We start from the raw sequence: 21235 nt of genomic DNA on the forward strand, positions 1-21235 counted from the left end.
AAATAATAAGTTCAAGTAAATAACAATTTCATACTGATCAAGAGACCTCAAAATATTCGAATCCAATCAACCTGGCCAATCTGAATGAAGCTTAATAAAAAAAACCTGGTCCAAATTAAAATACAATTAATCCGTCACCAGTAAATCGACGAGGATGACATTTTGCGAGAGTTTCAGCAACAAAATGTCCACAGACAGATTTGCCTGAGTTTTTAATTGAATCACCGGCCCTGGTGATGCCGCGTAAAAGTTTCCATACAAAATTAGCATCGGTTGATGGCCGATGATTGCGAGTCTCAAATTGCATTTAAATCGTTCCACCGCATTGCCTATTAATTGGCGTCGTCAAAATTCACGTGGGCGGCCATTATTATCATGTTTTGTCGACGATGAAACAGACTAAGCCGCGTCACTTGCGGAGGCGTGTTTTAGAAGGGAAAGAAGGGAAAAATCGTACACAGGCTTAGCAATGGGGAAACGGGCGAAGCGAAGAGGTCAAACCATGACCTACATACATGCAAGATATTGAGCCCGTCCGACACAGAGCATCAGAACAAACGAACGACCATGACCTTATCCACGCCATACTGCCGCGAAACCTTCATCGATTAGCGCGGTATACAGGTAATTTCATAAAAAAGGCAACGTAGAGGAAGAAGATATTTTCCCCATGGAAAATAGCTGGAAAATCATGTGTTGGTATTGAATTTAAGACAAGAACGAGATACCGTCTGACGGAATTTTATTCATGCAACGCTGTATATTTGTATGAATGTAAGAAGTTTGATTTTACTTGGAACTTCAAGGCACACACATAGGAAAGGAGAGAACCGATGTGAAAGAGCGTTACCTTTTCACAGGGATGAATGTTATTAGTTGTGACAAGAGGGAACCAAGTAAGCGTTGAGAATTAAATTTTGTGGAAAATATAGAGACTGCGTGGTATCGTGTAGAGTGTGACATTAGAAAATAATTTGTGTCGCAACAGCATACCTATTGAGGGAAGTGATACAGTGAACAATCTGTGAATAGAAAATGAGACTCCAAAACTGTTTCGTTTGGTTGTTTCAATCTTAAAATAATTTTTTACATTTATACAGATCTCCAAAATATTTTATACTGTTATTATAATATGTATATTCATAATAATATATTGAAAATCAAAAGAAACAGTGCAGAAAGGTAACCTGATACATAAAATGCCACTGAGTTTACTCACAATTATAACATAATTCCAACATGCCGATAAAACGAAATTTCAAAGAGATATCGAATGTAGCAAATTTCTCTCGTATTTACTCGTATTTATTGCATATTGCATGGCCGTTTAACACCATACTGCATCTAATATTATATCGCATTAAAATCAATAGAAACTTCAGCCATGCTATACTAAAACTATCAGCATAGACGTAATGCCATTAGTTTCCGGTTAAAACAGTGTGTAGACCTTACGAGCGAATTACAGTTGCATTCGTGTTTGCATATTGAAAAAGCAAGGTTTAAGATGTCTGCACAACGTGGCTCGAATGTGACGAAATTAATTGTCCTTCACCGCAAAATACGAAACGATAAATTGGACTGTTAATCGCATTCGGATTGTAAATTTCGACATGTTGCCGCTGTATTTATGAAAAGAAAAAAGAAACGGGAGCAGCGTTGCAAATACTTCTCGAACAATAGCTAATAGGCGGTGCGTTTCTTTCTTTACGAGCTGCATAACTTCGAAAAAGAATTCCGATAAAATTCTCTGACCAAGGGAATTTATTTCCTGTTCCAGGTTTTTGTTAACACGTTTTTCTTCCTCGTCCTATTTTACCGTACTGCGAACATCGATCCATAGCATACAGTGGAAAAAGTATCTGGTAGACGTTAAAGTTCGTCTCTGTTTCTTGATTTCAACCTCGAACGAAATCGTAAAATCGATACCGGTTTTTCTCGATAAATATTTGTTTCTGTTTCTGCCTGATCCATCACGTAGTCGTATGGGACTGGATAAAATTGTGAAGACTACTTATCTAATTGCATGATGTTAGATCGTGCGAACATTTGTGTGCATCTGGTGTTGAATAAAACATTCTAACAGTAAAATTGAAATTATTATATTTCTTAAAACATTAACAATTTTCTTGTTTATTAAAATAAAAGTGAAATGGGGATATAAAAATTCGAAAACCGTGACAAGATAAGACGGATATGCGATTTTCAATTGATGCGAATCGTGGTCTCCTTTCTATGTAGCTTGAAATGCAAATATATTCTAAGAGATCCATAATTAATATTCTACTAATGAGTCACACTAATTTACGGTTAAGACCGTCATGTGTCAAAGTAGAAAGTAAGATTAGCTATCGTACTTTCTGGTCAACTTGAAAGCTTGTCAGCTACATCACAGGTGCAATGATTTTTTCGCTGACCGACGGAAGTTCTCTTCTACCTAAGGGCCTTTTGCACGTACAACCCACACACGATGGTTATTAGAGCTATGAGAGATGCCAACCGATTAATACGCCGACATGGCTCGCTGCTCCATTAGCTTTGATCACTCGCTACCACCAAGATGCCGATCCTTCATACGTGTGTATATCGTGGAAATGTATGTTTACCAAGGCAATGATGCTCACTCGTGCACAAACTACCTCCTCATGTATTGACACTTCATTGATAATACGCATTCACCGACGGAACTCTACCGAAAACCATTTGATAAAGCTTCCTCTAGAATTCTTCCATCTTACGTCCCTGCGTCAAGTCGAGATTTTGTGTAAAAATGTTGGACATAAATGCACATAGTAGGTGAAAAAATAGTTATGTTTTAATAATAAAAAGAAAATTTATATAAGTTAATTTTTTAAACGAATTTACTGTTTTGGAAGTGTAATTAAAAATATCTTGTTTTCGTTAGGACATTTTGCAATTTCTAAATTAATATTATTTTTATAATTCCTGTGAAATATGTCGGTTACGGTTAAACAGGTATGTTTGAATATGTGGTATATTTTTGCATTGTAAATTTAAATCACCCATAATTATATAGACACCCTCAAACCACTTATGTGGAAACTTTTGTTGAATTTTATATTTCATAATCGTATTCATGCATTTATTATAATCGCCACTTATCTTCAAGGTATTTTCACTTTCTACCTAGCCATGAATTTCAGTAAATATAATTTTCGAATTTTTTTAACGACATAAAATGAACGTTTGTCGTATTAATGCAACTTATACAATTCATGGATCTGAATAATCATGTAAAAATAATGATATATCTTTTAATGTTGTATTTGCAACTTAAAATTTATTAAAAGCTGCATCACGAACTGGGACTATAAATAATGTTGCTCCTTGAGAAACCAAAAATATTACTCCAACTAAAATACCATTTTTAAACCAGTCCAACCGATTAACAGTTTGTACTCCATAACATAACAATGGGATACGTTCGTGATTTATAGACACTGAATATATTGAGCCGCGAGCTGATCAATAAATTCTGAATAAATAACACTCAACTGGATACAAATTTTGTATCCAATCTTTTTTTCTATCGAAAGATAGTAAAACTCGTACGAACAAACAGAGTGTTGCAAATTCGTATGTTGTTATGATTTATTATTCCACTCGTACAAGCGGAATAAAAAAAATTTCTTTCACAATGTGTATCAGTGTATTTAAATTTGCTACAAAATTGCTTGTAAACTTCCTAAAACGTAATAAATAGTACGAAATACTATTTTACATTTTTCCTCAAACAATTAGAATTTTGATATATAGCACGGAAAATATATACCTATTAGTTTTATCTTTTTCTAAACTCATAAATTTTAACGAATTGTGAGAAATATTGTTTTCATATTTTCTCAAGCAGATAAAAATACAGTAAATAATACAAAATAACATTTTCTATCCTTCTTCTAGAAGATAGATTTTTGACAAATGCTCACCAAATTCTATTACAATGGAAACAAATAGGAGTACTATTTTCTCGAACATACAGCATCGAGCAGAAACAAATGTTACTTGTTCAAACATATGGAAAATATCAACAGGACCATTCGTGGGAAACGAAACTTCCACGTTCTGTGCTAAAAATTCGAATGTTATTTTCTGTCGTGCAGTGGGGGGGGGGGGAGTAAAAAATGGCCGAGGTAAACACAGAATATCGGCTGCTGTGGTTGTGCATCGATGCGAAGGGTCGTTTTTAGCATCAAAGCATCGAGGCTGACCTTGGACAATTTACGTACACCGGACATCCACCACGAGGTTAAAAGCGCTACCAACCGGGTCGCGCTGAAGTTTCCATAAATTACGTCCGTCTATTATTCAATACACGGTTGCACGCGAAAATATTCAAAGAAGAAGTCGAACCCAAAGCATGTGACTTGTTGTGGTGTGAAACGATTTCACGACAAACTATTGCGCGATCGCGATGCAACCACACGGGACCGATGATATCAAAGAGAGGGTCCACCGGATAAATATAGAGCTACCTCACGCTATTTGCTCATACAGCGTCAACGAACGAGAATTTATTGCATCCCTTAGGACATGCAGGAACGTTTGAATCACTCTTTTTCTTTCACATGACGAAGAATATTTCATAGAGCAACGACGTACAATTTTTGTTCGATATGATGGATTTCAAATGTCTTTTATGAGAAAAAGATATTACGTTATTACGAAATAATTAAGAGCTATTCATATTAACTTTATCTTGGGAAATATAGCATAAATTTTGCATATTTCCACTAAATCTTTTTCGTCGTTAATATTCAACCTCGTAAAACCAGAGATGAGCACATTTTGCCGATATTTAGAAATATGTCGGAGAACATCAAACTATCTATCTCTATAACGATCATCGTATAGATTCTTCTTATTTGAAAAGTTACCGAAAGACCTTCAATTCGAGAAAATCTATGAAGTAGCTCTCAATCTGGAAGTCAAGCAAATTACAATTATAAGTTCGAAACTGCACGTTCTCCACGGGCATTAAAACAGGAAGTCATCGAACAAGATTAGCATTACAGATGGAAAGATTATCGAGGACTACTGATGCTATCAATGCTTGTTGTAAAATTAAAATTTTTCCAACAGGGGGATCTTAGGGAGATCTATGTAGAGATCTTAAATTTCGTTTCGCAGCAGGGCTGCTGGTATTCGATATCTCGATAATTGATCGAATTTTCTTTAATACTATAACGTACATACGATAATAGGTATCTACGATGATTGTACAATTGATATTTTGTAAGCCCAATGAGCTTAATTCTCCTCACGGCGGGTATCTCCACCTACTTCGCGGATCATCGATGTATCTTTCGGATAAGTCGTCGATTATAGATGAATCGATGATAGTATAGTGGTTCTTTATTTTCACGTTTGATCCACGGAAAATTTATATCCAAATTATCGGTCGATCTTTAATCATGCCAATAGAATTATCTTTTATCCTCTTCGTTATCTTTTGTTATATTTATTGGATATTTGACATTTTTGTAAATTGCGACAGCGTACTTCATTTCTATCTTTGTAATTTATTAATTCGTCGTAATTTATTGGAATTATTTTATAATTATTTATTTTACACAGCTTTTGATTATTTTTGGAACTTTTATAAGCCCTGATAGTTACAAGATCTTGCATAATATTATCTTTGAGCGAACAATATTTCAAAGATAACTGACATTTTGTATGAATTGTATCATTGATTTCTCACTAAAATTGCGAATGAAATGACCGGAACGTGTAGAATTTGAAACATGCATATCTCTTAAACAAACGAATGCAATTTCCATTCGAAAACAGGAAGAACGTGCAGCAAAAATAGTGGGATCGATAGCTGCCGGAGCTGCTCTCTAATTTTAAACTCTCCGTCGACCATTTTCACAGTTAATTAGTCGGTTGCAGTTTCTACAGACTCTTTTTACACTTAGGATCAATTGTACTTCATTGCTCATTGATCCCCTTGGCTATATTTCCCTTAGTTAAAAAAGTAACCTTTCTTTTGCCTAACGTCACGTATATTTCGTTTTATTAAAAATTATTGCATTGAATATATTCTGGTATATTCCTGTTTTAACAACTTTAAAACTCGATTCTAACAGCTATTCCCAGAAAAATATGAAAGGCGTTTGCAGAATAAAAAAACAATGACATTTTACAACCTTTATTCCCATCGAATAACCGACAGGTTGCAATACATCTCAAGTGCAAATTTCCTGTATTTTTCTTATCGAACCTAATACAACAAAGTTATACAATGTGTATCCATATAAAAGCAAAATAGGCCAGGCAAAGAACGAAAGAAGTAAAGAGAGAATGGATACAAGATCACGAGTTTCCTTGCTAATTCAATTCAAGGGTGAATCGGTTAATTTGCAAGATATTCGACTCACCTCGTCTCGTAGCAGGTGGAGATACCTGTCATGAAAGGGAAATTAAGGTTCATCGTGCCAACAAAGTGTCAATCTCACGATGGCCTCCGTCAGCCCACACGGGCTACACACGCGGTTCTACAACCGCGAGTAAAATACAAATACCGTGTTCGCGATGGTCAATGCCACGCAACGTACACGTTTCACGTGGGCAGAGACTAATGGTGACCCATAAGCGCGGATCACCGAACGGAGTAACAGTCCGAGCAACCTATCTCAGCTTGGTAATCTCGATGCCAAATGCCATACACGCTTTACTGCCACGTGATTAATGTTTCCTATTGAAGCTAGGACGATACTCTTCCCGGTTAAAACCCCGAACTTTACTTCTCCTACTCACGGACTCGTGGTTCGAACTTGTTATCGATATTTAAACGAATATCTCGAGCAGGACACGCTGCTGTCTCGCACGGACAGTTGTCAGTTTATCCGACCGAACGCTGTTATTTATCATCGATATGTTCGCGTTGATCGATCGCGCGCCGGTTCGATTGGCTACGAGGAACGTGTGTCATTTGAACAAACTACGTATCTTTTCCGTTTCAATGGGGCTTCATGTTTGAATTTTACGCGAGATACGACTGGTTCTGTGGTGAAAAGAAGAAGGTTGATTATGGTGATTTATATTATTCCGATGTTTTATAGATATCTTGTTTAAGATATTTTGATTTTAGTATCGTGGTATTGCTTCGGAGATATAAATCTCTTTCTGTTTCTCTTCTCTAAGTTTTTAGGACCAAAGTTTATTCAAACATAGTATAATCTTGTTAAATATCCGAAAAAGCTATCTATAAATACTTTTAAAATTAATCAATCAATACGAGAATGTACTTCCCGAATATAGATTTTCAATTACAAAACTTTTTCTATTCATAGAAAAAGAGAAATTGTTCCCCTAATTACGTAAAATTTTGATTAAAATGATCTCCTTCGATAGATTTTTTATGAAAAAAATTCAAATTTGAGGTGATAGAATTAGGTGAAAGAGGGATAAAGTTAGGTATATATCATAATGTGATATATATACTCTACATGATTTATGAACCTACCGGCACCTTCCCGTTCGTCTTTTCCACATCGTTGTTCTCCAACAGGGGTGCGCTGCTACTCTTTCCGCCCATCTCCACACTTAGGGGTTCCGGTTTTAGTTGAAGACTCGCCGCGGAAGGGGAGGACGGGGCTCTGGGAGGTGTTTCCAATAATTCCCCAGAGCTTAGCGAACTACTCGCTGTAGTGGACAGACCTGTTAAATAAAATATTAAATAAATTATTCACTCATGAAAATTGTCACAGAACACTCGAAACGTCGTTACTGTGAAACCCATCATTCGCTTTAAAGAATCAGAAGAAGGACTTATCAAGCTGATCATAAAACATTTAATAAGCTTTAGTTCTTACAAGAATATGAGACGATCTTGAAGTGCTATGAAATATGAATAACAAGGCGAATTTTTAATACATTGGTGGTGCATTGATATTTAGACTGATGAAGTTTCGCTATGAACGTTCATTTCTGATATATGTAAATTTAAAAAAAAGTACTTGATCATTCCTCCTGAAAGTATTATACATATGTATACTAGTTATTATAGTAACACGTCTCTTTATTTCCTTTTTCTATCTTCATAGAAATCTACATATCTTCTCTTCTCTGCATTTTCTACATATTTTATTATTCATAATCAGTTCTATTATTTATATTCTTTTTGATTCTTAATTAGCTTTCACTGTACATATATAAACATTACATAAATTTTTATTTTATAACAATCCTTATAGTCAACGATTCGAGTCAAGAAACTCATTGCCATTTCAATAAAAATCAGAAATACATAATAGAATAATTACACAGCATTTCTACAAATTTATTAAAGAACCTTCCTACTTAACCAATATGTATACACAACCGATTCCCCACCCTTATGATTCCTTCATTACATCTCACGCAATACCCACAGTCGCAGATTCTTTCTATTTGCATTCGCTGGAGGGGAACGTCGATTACCATCGAAACCTTTTCCCAGCTCGACGGGGAATTTTTCCCTCGATTAAACGTTGCGGCTCGGTTAATTGCTTCGCAAACGGACAGGACAAAAGCGGTGTTTGACTTTGCAGAATATTGTCCCCTCGAAAACGAGCGGCATTGGAACCGTGCAATTTGCATGTCCGTTGAATGCACGACGTGTTTAGAGGCGCGATTAGCGCCGTCCACGCGTCATAGCACGTTAATGAAACTCACACAGAGGCAAATTGGTCGGCCGAGGCGGTTTGATCCTCGGCAGGGTGTCGTCGAGCCCGCTGCTGCTGTCTACTGCGTCCTGCGAATATTGGTCGTCGATTTCCTTCGTCTGCGTGTGTACGCTCTCGCGTTTGATCCACACATCCTGCGAATGTTTGTCGTTCCTCGAGTTCAACTTCGATGGCCGTCGCCGGATCCTCTCCCAGGTCTCTTTGCGGTGACACTTGCTGGAGGACGGGGCTGTGACCGAGAAGATGACTCTTTGATGATGCAATGAAGCGTTGAGTGTTCGGACGTGTTTGGATTAGTATAGAAGATATGTTTATCCGAGGATAAGTTAATGTATAGTGGCCCACCAAAGTATTTAAACACTTGTAGAAACTTTTTATGGACATAGGTGAATGTAGGAAAACATACAACACATTGGAATTTTAAATGAAATATTAAGTTGTTATATATGAAGTGTCAGTTTGCTTTGGAATAGAAAGATATGTTGATGATCTGAAGATAACTTAATTTGTGATTCGGATATTTGGAAGGATTGAAATTTGAAAAGAAATGTTGATATGAAGGAAGAAGATAAGCTTTCATTATGATGAGTATGATTTTGTCCCGTTTTACCAAAGTAAGTTTATTAACACGTTAATAATCCCTTGGGCTATATTATATGTACATAATTTGGGGTTAAAACCAATCTTAATGTAAAACCTCCTACTGATTCTTTCTTTACTATATTATAACATTCCATATAACCCAGTATCAAGGCTTTTAATGCTACGAATTATTATTATCTCAATATTTTAGAATTATGAGATAGCGAATGTTTATGCAAATTCAAGTTTTTATGAACAGAACTAAAAAAGTCCAACGTAAGCAGAGATTTTATTCACGAAAAATTATAGTGATTATTATACCTTTGATATTTTATATATTTCCGTATACTGTATATATTCTTTACTTCTTCACATTTTACAATTTCTCATAAATGTATAAACGTTCATAATCTACTAATTGCATTAATTCATGCAAATTTTGACGAAACACACAATAACCATAAAACATTTCAAATTGCACGGTTAAATAGCTAAGAACGACGTTTTCGAGGGAAGTGCACGCAATACGTAATTTCATTTGGAGAAACAATAATCGACTTACGCTTAACTATCCGTCGATCGGTGCTTCTAGGAGGACTGGCGGTGCCGATGCCACTCTCGAGCGGAGATGCTCTGTCGGTCGTATCCGGCGACAGGCTTCCGGAGGAAATCTCGTCCATGCTCTGCAGAAGATCTTGCGACGACGACGACGATCTATTGTCGTCGTCCACGGTGTCTTGCGGCGAGCCAGGGTCTAACGTGCTCTCGTCTTGCAACGATTGCGAATCCATTTGCGATTCAGCTGCGAACATTCATTTATAGACCAGAATAATAAATCCATCGTGCGAATATCCATTTCTCAATGTTTACATTTTTGCTATTAAAATGAACGCACGATTGGTAGTTGAGAATGAAAACTGATTAACAGGTTAACACTATGAAAACTGGCTAATAACATGATTAACTTTTGTTTCTACTAGGTTTATGAAATCAATTGTTGTAATTACGGACAATTATGATGAATTTGACATCTATTGTAAATCAATAGGTTTGTATACCATTTCAAGCTTTATTTAGAGCTTATATTTTCTTGCAGCTCATTTTGTCAAAAATAAGTTATATCGTATTTACATGTGTGATTTATCTTTACTCATTTTTAATTTAATTTCAATTACTGAACTAAAAATAAACAATATTTTATTAGAGATCTTCAAAACCAAGAATTGAAAGACTAATAGATAATTTATAAAGGAAAAGAAATCTTCTCGTTCCTAAATGATAAAGCATGATAATTAACAATGTTCTTCTAGTTCATACTTTCTATTTGAAATCCATTTCCTGAAAACTACACTTTCTTGAGTTACATCGCTCTTATAGCTACCAATAATATACGTATATAACATTAGTTAATGAAATATTGAAAGTAACCATAAATAAATAAGAAAAGAACATGCCATAAATTCACTTCTTCCGTAGGTTATCGTGTTTTATTGGCACTGGCTATTAGTCGTGAAATACGGACAGAAGTAGAAGTTCAAATAACGACTTGATGGAGCAGGAAGAACGCTCGAATAAACGTGAGAGTTACCTCGTGGAGAGTCACAATCACTGACCCATGTGAAGCTGGAACTTCTCGAAATAGCTGGCGAAGTTTGCGTCGCCATGTCGGCACAAGTAAGCGAATCCATCGGTGGGCTGTTCGGGCAGCATGAACCAGAGCCATTTCGGATCTTCGATAACAGGGATTGAAGAGAAATCGGTAGCTGAAAGTGTTTCACTTCGTTACTCGAAGCACAGATTTGATCTTGTTACCTGTAATGTTCTACCGTCGACTTTCTGCAACCGGTGCTCATCGAACAAATAAATCTGATTCCGACTCATTGAACATTTATTTTTCAAAATTTCACTTTCCCGTGTCTATATTTATTAATATTTCAAGCATTGCTGGTAAAATTATTGAAAATTAACTACGTCCAAAACAATATACAAAAATTTTCTTGTGAAAACCAACATCAGATCTATTAAACTATAATATATGTTATACTGAAGTATATGAAATAATTAGAAGTATATAATATCAATCTTAAATATTATTTTAATATTAACGATAATCTTAAAAATAAAAATTCCGAAACATCATTCCGATAGGTTGATAGTTCCATTGACATATCGTAGTTCTACGAATAAAAAGGAAAGTAAATGTGACGCATACTATAGCTCATGATATTAGAAACGGATCTTCAAAAAAAAAAAAAAAAAAAAAAAAAAAAAAAAAAAAAAAAAAAAAAAAAAAAAAATGGAAAAGAAAATTCATAAATGCTCACCGAACCAGATCTAGAATTCTGTTCGTCCAGTATTTTCTTCACGTCCACATTCTCCACTCGATCAAACTTTCCACTATCAACGCTTCCTATTGAACCAGCGTGGTCATCTTTCGGAAGATCACAGCTAACACCTACGTCGTTGCCTCTCGATCTCGAAAGCGAGAATTTTTTCAAATCTACAGGACTAACTTGTCTCACATCCTTATCAGATTCCGACAATCTTTTCGCTGATACATCTGAACGTAAAGTCAACGGCGAAACGGCTCTTTTCTTCGAAAGGCCTTTGGAATTGATTCGGCCATTCTTCCCCTGCAACGTGTCGTTCTCCATATGAAGAAAATCTTGATCAGGTAACGAGGAGACTCTGACGAGAACGACATCCTCTGTGTTCTCGTGAAAAACAGGCGCGTGTTTCTTCCACAGAAACTTCGAAAATGGGGACTTTTTCTCCTCCGTTGGCGTGACTGGTGCCGATTTAGGTCCGTTACCGTCCAACGACCTTGGCCCAGGCGAATGTATTTTATCCTCGTCCAGGTCATAGTCGGGATCCATCCCATTTTGCTCGTCGTTGCGCCGAATTCTAGCCAATCTCGGCACTCTCCTCCGTTTCTGGTTCGCCAAATTCATCGGCAGGCTAGTCTTCCTGTGGGCGTCCAACCGTTGTCTCGGTGGCAATTTCGCGCTCGACTCGTCTTTATCCATGTCGATACCGAGCAAATTGTACGAGCCGATCTGCGAAGGTCCAACTGTTTTCTTTTCATTGACTTCTTCATTGGTCTTCGAACTTATCTCTACATGTTTCTTTGGTTGGTCGTAACTGTTTCCAAGGTACTTGGCGCGCGAATCATCTTCCTCCTCTTCCTCCACCTCACGTCCGCGATCCAGTTTCGACGATAGACTAGAAGTATTTCGATCGATCTGCCCGTGATCCTCCATGAAGCTCATAAATGATGAATTATTTGGCTGGTCGTAGTCGGTGTTCAAGACATCCCTATGGTATCCTCGTTGGTATCTATGTGCAACGATGATGCGTTGCAGATCTTCGGGTAAGCTTCCGCTCTTTCTTCGATCGTTCTCCGCGGAAACGATCCGATCCCGTGGCTCGTCGTAGTCCGAGCTCAACAGGAAGCGATAGGCTGTCTCGTCGCTGAACAACTTTCCATTTCGTCGATCACGGTTCTCCTTGTTCGGCCGGGACGATGATCGATCGGTGCTCGCCTCGCACGAGCTTCCAACGGAACTCTCGCTGTCCGATATGCCGAACTCGTTCAACAGCTCCTTGTACTGCACGATCCTCAACTCTTCCTTGTTCCTTTTCCGCTCCAGCTCTTTCGTCAGCTCGTTGATTTCGTTCGCGATGATCGTGTTGAACTTCGACCATTCGCCGATGTCCTCGACGGCGTTCCAGGTCCTACCGGCGGAGTTCTGTCGTCTGAACGCGAAGCTTTTTGCGGGAAGCGATTTCACGTTGCACAGGTCGGTCGTCGCGTAGCACGTTGTCTGCACCGGCGCCGTCTGTGGGGGATACTTTGGCTCGTCTGTAATGATCAGGGGAGTCGACGGCGCTGACTCGATGATTTCACCAATCTCTTCCTGTTGAACAGAAAGTAGAGATACGTTAATGATACGTTAAGGGCAACAGATGTTTGGTGGGAGAAAATCTTGGAGGTTTGTTTTCAAATATTTATGGATGATTGGCAGTATGAGATTGGTGAAATTAAGATCGATGAATTTGTTAGAAACATTATAATTTTTATTAGACACAATTTTACAAACAATCTGTTTTAGAATAAATCAGCATGGCTGAAGCGATTTGAATAACTTTTTGAAGAACTTTTCAATTACTATCCAAAAACCATTTTCTATTAATTTTTAAATACTGTTATATCTCTGTTGCTATACCTCTTCGCTAGACAAGAATACAGTCAGAGAAGGTAACGAATAGAATGAACTTATCATCGCCAGACACGAAAACAGCGAAGAAACAACGACATTTAAATGAAAGGAAACTGTGTACAGCATATACATAGCCGTAGCAAGAGTTGATGGGATCGACATTGGCATTACGATTCCTTCGAGCCTCATTTCTCTCGATTATGTTACAGCAACCGTCAGAGATCAATATTAATATCCGGAGAAACGGTGCGTCTTGCAACTTAATAACAGCGCTTCACATAGAACGTCGAACTGAAATGTCAGCTAACGAAATCACAATCGAATACAGATTGCAGGCTGAACGTCGAGGAGATAATAACAGCCTATATACCTAGATACAGTTTCCTACTCTGTGCAATGTACATATTTCTAATCCTTGAAAGCAAAGAAAACTTCCAGTTGCAACGCGTCGGTATCTCATCGGCTACCATCGCTGATAAATCTTAACGCGAGAAATGGAACTAATTCGTTTGAAATAGCTAGTGTTGAAATCGGTTCGACACGCGTATAAAATGGTTTATAATGAAGTAGTTATGTTGCTGACAGTAACGACACGAGTCTCGATGATCCTAATATACGTCGTAGAACGAAAAATCGAATGAACGAATGTTATTCTTTTCCCATTATTCTCAACCGACGTTGGCTTACGGCTGGCCATAGAAAGTGATGCTTCTAATTTATGAGCTGATCTTCGCCGTAGACAAGGGTCAATTAACCTCGATCACCGGTTTAGAAACCTGTTCAGTTTGTACGACACTTGTTCGACTTTTCTACTCGTTCGACGCCTGCTAATCTTATGGACGCGTTTACTGATCGGAGTTGCCTCGGTTTCATGACACCGTACCAGCCGTAATGGAAGTGATTTCGAATAGTTAAAAAGGTTATGTAAGAGATAATAACGCGGCATGGTGGAGAACTTGCCCGGTTAATGATGATATAGTGTCTAGCTGGCGGCTAACGCTGTAACGAGGACCTTACGTATCGCGCCGCTAACGTGGAAACATGAAATTCACGTGTAACTGGTGTTGCTGATTTTAATACAACGTCGCTGAACGTTCTGAAAACGATATTTATTGCATCGCCACGAGTTATGGACTCTGATGGATCTTACTGCTTTGCGTTTACTTCCGATATTTCGATTTTTAAGTCGCTTTCTCTTTCATGGTTTAAAAAATAAACTTATTTTCGTGGAGTGTTTTTTATTTGTACTGGTAAGATAATAGAGTGCGACTATTTGTGCAAATTCATATTTTTTTAATAGTCGTGAAGAAATGAAATCTGAATTAATTTCTTCGTGTCTTACTTTTTATATGTTGGCAATACCATACCGTAAACTGTACTTTACTTCTGATATTTTACACATTTTTGCATAAGTAAATGTATAAATTACATTTTTATATATATAATATGTATTTTATGTATATAAATACATAATCTATAAAATGACCTGTTTCGGCATAAAAAAATTACAAAATGTTCAAAATGTAGGACACGATCTATTCTCCTACAATTAAACATTTCGATACAACTTTCTCTCCAGGTTTTGACAGTTTGTCAAAACTGTTAATTTTCACCTAGTGCGAACGAGGCTAAGCTTCCATCCATCAAAAACTTTCGAACCGTTAAAGTGAAACACTAGAGAAGCTAGTATCTCTAGCAACGAAATGAAATAAAAACAAGAAAAATTTTTCTTTGTTCCAAGCTCATCAATCATTAACTGCATACTTGTAATAGGATCCATATGCAATTTTAAAACTTACAAGTGGCCAATGAGCCGCATCGATCTCACACGTTCTTTTTCCCACCGAATGCTTGCTTGTTCGTCGACCAATAGTCATTTCTCTCTTTACTACAGTAATATTTTCATTTTGCATCATGTCAAGCATCGTTATATATTTCTTTAGAGAAACGTATTCCATGCTCTGTTTGTTTAACCCCTTCAGTGATATAGTCATACGTACATAGATCCATGTTTTATAGTGGATAGCGTCGAAGCAAAGGCTAGAGTAAGGAGTAGAGCGAATGTCTATTTAAGTCCTGTTTCTATATAAAAACCGGTTCATAAAAACCGGAATTTGCATTAATATCTAGAATCTACTCATTACGCTAATAAAATTTGCTCTGCGTAGGTTTTCACAAACTGGTTAATACAAAAAAGATTAATTTGAATTTACACTATTCGAGGGCAATTCGACTGACTCACGTTTTATAGTCAATATAAGCGAATCAAAAGATCGCATCACCTTCGACGTACCGGCGATCTATCAACTACGCATTCTGCTCGCTATGGCGCGCGTAATGAAAAGCTTGATTAAACCTACTTGCAGCTAGGTCGAATTGTGATCTCGCGGCTGAGATACCGAGGTGCTGATACGCGCGTCTATCATTAATCAAACGAGCGAATAATATTCGTGCACGCGTTCCTTCTAAAGAGATCCTTTTAATGCGCCGGCAACGCGGACCCATCGAACTCGAGATGAAACTGAAAAATTGCCTCTCCTCGTTCGATCGTCTTCGTATCGCATCTTTCACCGTGAATTCTTTTTCCACCTGCACAAAGGAGCCTTTTCATTTGTATTTATTCCGTTACGAAGGCGCGTCTCGATTTTAATTACATTCTCTTACACGTCGGAATTGGACTTCGAATTATCTTTAAGTAACTGTAAATTCAATTTATACGAGCTTACGATCAACACACGGCCAATTCAATGGCGCTATCGTACGATGATATCGATTGCAATCCCTGCTGCGAGGATGGACGGTACTTTAACATCGAGAGATCTCAGAAGCGGACTATATAAGTGCCTACCTTTGATTCGTTCGTTGGACTCGATCGTGTTATCTGGTACGTGAATTTTGTTCATCGCAAAATTGCCATCCAGTCGTCCATATATTGAATGGAATCTAATTATTACACTAGCTAATCGAATTTGTAGCATTCGAAGGATTTCTTGGAAATCTATTTCTCAATCGCTTTCGAATTATTGAGCTAGAAACTTGGAAGATAAAATTTAATCAATTAATTAAAAAGAAATTAAAAAGAAATTAAAGAAATCTAAAGAATTGAAAAAAAATTAAGGAAATTAAATTAATATTTTAATCGGATTTGATCTATTTTATAAGATTTCTTGGCAGTTTTATCTTCCATCGTTTCAAATACCTCGTTCTCTTATTTACTATATATTGTCAAGCAGATTATAATAGAATCCTATTTATTTGAACCTATCGTGGAACAAACAGCTCATATACCTAATAGAATTTGATTGATTTTCCTCGTTATTCACAATATCTAAATACGTAGCTTCAATCAACAGGAGTTTAATTGAAATATTAAGGATCATCTAACATTTTTGCAAGTTCCCACTCAATTTAAAATATTGATTTCTGTCGTATGAAAAGAAATACCAAAGATCCCTTTAATATTTTTTTCGTTACTAATTCTTTTTCCATGTAGATTATACAATTTTATAAAGTTTGAAGAAATTTAAGTTAAGCTAAACTTTGTATCTATTATCATCGATTTGTATACTTAGTTTCATAAACTATTTATTTTTTAATACATTTTTATACTTAGATAAAACAATACGTACCTTAGATACTATAATTTACCACATTTTCAATAATATTGCATTTATACTATTTTTATACATTATTTCACTGGACGCATAGCGAGTTAATTAAGAATTACCAACAATTTTATTCCAGCAGATAAAATCCAAATAAATGGAATTTTATCGTGAATATTTTCTAACAAAGAAATGAAGTTCCACTGTAAAATTTCAGTGAAATACGTAAATGGAAATTGCACAAACGAAGTTTCACTGTAGTTTCCATGGACAATCGCGGTCAGATGCATGAATTAAGCGGCTGCAGTTGCGTTAGCGACGCATCGAAAGGAGAATTAGTGGTCTGGTGTGATCGTTTAAACGGTAGAAAGATAGATACATTGGAGTACAGATTAGTCACCGATAAGAATCCGATGGACAACGCAGTGATAGTTATATTCCGTTGTCCCACGTAAGTCAGCTGCTGGCTTCGGGCGCACAATGCAACACCCGTGTCAGGACAATGGGAAGCTCGTGCACGATGATTAATCGCCAGACTGGTTATAATAATGCGAACCCGCAGCCAGAGAAGTAACTATGGTTTTATTGCGATAGGATCGAAAGCCGAGACTTCATCGCTACGGAATGAGAGATGTTCACAGGCTGATCGTAATTAGATGAATTGTTTAATTTGTTGCAATTTTATGATTTCTTTTTTTAATGACCTGTATTGTATTAGAATGTTTCATAGATAACAAATAGCCTGGCGACTGTAGAGAAAAATGTAACGTGAGATATTGTAGCGGGGCTTCACATACATTAACCAATTTTTTAAATAATGTTCTTGTATCAATATCATCTATGTATAAGACAACTAGAAATTGTTTTTTTTATTCTTAAATATAATAAAAGAATATAAACTTTATTTCGAATGAAAACCATAAAAGTATCCTGTACTACACGAAGAATATGAAGATTTCTTATGACTAAGATTATTCTTCCACGACAGTCATTGTCATAGCAATTAAGCAAATAACCACCTTGCGCAAGAAAATTCCACGGACATTTCTCTAATCACTTCGTTATCCGTGCAATCTCGAGCAGGAAGAAAACGGTCGCTAAAAGCACGCGAGCCGAGCTTTCACATAAATATCAGCTTGATAAATGCACTGGCGGCCGCATTATGGATGGAGAATATTAGAATGGAATCGCGATGCCGATTGTAGGCGTGCATCTGGTTGAGATTAAATGCAATACCAATCAAGACGATTCACAAGCACTTCCGTGTCAGACAGTGGAAACATTGCGCCGTTTTAACGACCGACTTTCCTTTAATTGTCTTTTGCAATCAACGTTCAAATTGAACGTTTGAATTTGTGGTTAGGCAGAGGATAAGTGAAACCACGGTGAAATCAAACCATCTACCTTAAAGTTTCAATACCAATGCGTAACCAATAAAAGTATTCGATTGGAAACATTTATAAAATATTGAGAGATGAATTCTGTTCAGTTCGATAATAAATGTTCTATAAACAATTGCAACTGAAAGTAAATATAGAATTTCACATAATGCACTTTGCAATCTGCTTAAGTATCGTAATGAACAAGTTGAGTTATAAGACATAAAAGATTCGATTTTTTATTTTATTATATTTTATGATTGTATAAGGCACCAGTGTTATACACTCGAATAATAATTTTTAACTTTTCAATTTACCGTGGGACCTATCAAAATGATTGAAAACCTCTTCGTTCGAAGCTGCAGTATTAAAGGATATAAATTTTAAAGTGAAATGCCATAGGGTGCTTCGAAGCCCCTTTGCAGCTGTTCGAACAATAGAAAATAAATTCAACCCGCTCTCTGTAGCGACAAATGTGAGAAGCGAAAAGGAAAGTCTCTTCTATCAAAAGGGGGAAAGTGCAAACACGAGGTAATATACAAACGAAATTAAAACCAATTATACGTGCATAAAGGCAACATTGTAACGATATTCGAAACATTCTCTTCAAACCATTAAGTTTTCCTCTTTCTAAATACTTAATCTTATCCTTTAAACTCTAACAAAAAGCAGTTCGTTGGTTCGTTATTAACTATCACTAATTATCAGACATTTAGTATATTCAGAACGTAGAGTACTTATAAAAGTTTTACGTTAATATGTGTTAGTTTTCTTTTATTTTAACCCTGAAGGAAAGGTCTCTTTACAACCAAGAAACTTTTCGTACCTCTTTTCCTGTCTTCCTTCCTGTCATTCTTTGTGTCTTTCTTTTTTTCTTTTTTCCCTTACCTACCTCCATGCACTTCCCCTCCTTCTTATTCTCTTTTACTTTTTCCTATTCTCCCTTCCTTCTCTTCCATTCTTAGTTGCAATGTAGACCGCGAATATTAAATACGTATAGTGAGCGCATTTCTCACATTATATGCATTTTGCATCCTGTATATTTATACACTTCTAAACTCCACATACATGCAAATGAATAAACATCTACAGTTTATTTATTACCTCCTTTCTTTGCATTCTCTGCCACCCTTTTTTCTTTTTTTTCTTCCATTTCAAACCTGTACCTTCTTCGCCTATTCTTCACTCTTCTGCATTTACCCTTCTTTCAAAATACACACAACATATTCGAGACATTTCGGTCAGATTCTAACCTATTACGAACATACTTAATCCCATCTCTAGTTATAAGATGAATATTGGAAGGGGGGAATGAAATAGTTGGCGAGCGGAGTCGCGTTCAGTTATTAAATCACGATTGTACGTGATTCATAACGGTGCTCGTTGGGCAAACGATAAAATTTTAAATACACCATTGTCCCGATCGCTATTAGCGACCACGGTCCCGCTCGTACATCACCGCGTATTGGCGTACTCACGACTCGCGCGATATTTTTCTTCACCGCGCTTGTATATTTCCGCCTTTAGCTGAGCACAAATAGAGATATCTAGGCATACTGCTATTATAGGAGACGCCTACAAAGTCGACGATATTACGAAACGGCAATATCTTAACCTCTCTCGAAGGATATTGGCTCACCTATACCCATTAACATAAATGTTATTTAACACGCTCGCGTTGAGAATGCGTGCCAATGATCCGACTTGTACAACGTCATAAATTAACGATATGTACTTATGCTATGAAAAATATCTCTGTTTATTCGCTTGTTGGCAACACGATTTTCACATTTCAGATAATGCTCGAGATTTTAATAGAGTAAATTTTTAACCTGTTACACACTAAATTAATTTCGTACCTGTTATTAGTCCAGTAACATATACAATTATTATTACTTGCTGTCTCATTGTTTCACATTTTTTGAGAAATCATACACCGATAATCAACACAACTTCGAACCATTGCCTCTAAATGCTAACAAACAGGCATTACACGAATTCCTAGCTATAGATAAGAAGAAATAACAAGATAGTATTCAGTGAAACTTCCTGCAGGAGGATGTAATGCATCAGTCACCGGCCGATTCGAGTAACACACAAACGAAATAATTAGAGGTCCGACGACGAGAAGACAAGACCGCAAAGTGACCTTTCGATGTCTACGGTGATTTCACCGTGTGTCGGGCCGAATCGGCCTCCTTTAACTCGCCACGGTCGTGGCATGCGACAAAGAAAAATTAATAAAGAAATATCCGGAGAAGCTCGTTAGAAGAAGCGGAATCCGGTTGTGAGGAGTCGTTCGTATACGAGAACCGCATCAAAGTCACCAATATACAACATCGACCAGTCCATTAGAGTTTTTATTAACGTCCACTGGTGAACAGAGAGACAGCGTGGCCGCTAATGACACCGATCGCTTCCCGAGTCATTAGTTTCCGCGAAATTTTCCCAGGGGCCGTGTCATCGTACCCGAAGCAAGCTTCACGAAAGATGAAGAAAAGACAAAAAAAAAAAAAAAGAAAAGAAAAAGGAAAAAGAGAAGGTATAGAAACACCGTTTCCAACAGGAGAAAATAGGATTTTTCAATGTGACATCTGTAGACATCGGCAATTAGCGCAATTTATTTACTTTCACGGCTTAATTTAGCACCTTCGTTAGCGTATTTATCAAACCGCATGGAAACGTTTATATCGTCGTTAATGTGCGGTTCGCTCATGATGCTTTCTTCCAATAGTATGTCTGTTACGATTTGCCGCATA

The 21235-nt window shown here is 36.9% G+C and overlaps 1 protein-coding gene across 2 annotated transcripts in view; it reads right to left on the minus strand.

The window, feature by feature from the left end:
• Positions 1-21235, minus strand: part of LOC132910981 (rho GTPase-activating protein 7) — a 352390-nt gene that overhangs the window by 215186 nt on the left and 115969 nt on the right. The window contains exons 3-7 of one of the 2 annotated variants that reach the window (XM_060967214.1): positions 11597-13189; positions 10861-11035; positions 9835-10074; positions 8680-8919; positions 7490-7683 (exon numbers count right to left, since the gene is read on the minus strand). In XM_060967214.1, the coding sequence (XP_060823197.1) occupies positions 7490-7683; positions 8680-8919; positions 9835-10074; positions 10861-11035; positions 11597-13189 (2442 nt within the window). The remainder of the gene's footprint in view (positions 1-7489; positions 7684-8679; positions 8920-9834; positions 10075-10860; positions 11036-11596; positions 13190-21235) is intronic. The other variant, XM_060967215.1, reaches the window with a different exon arrangement.

This window comes from Bombus pascuorum, chromosome 9, assembly GCF_905332965.1.
Source record: "Bombus pascuorum chromosome 9, iyBomPasc1.1, whole genome shotgun sequence".
NCBI classification, from domain to species: Eukaryota; Metazoa; Arthropoda; class Insecta; order Hymenoptera; family Apidae; genus Bombus; species Bombus pascuorum.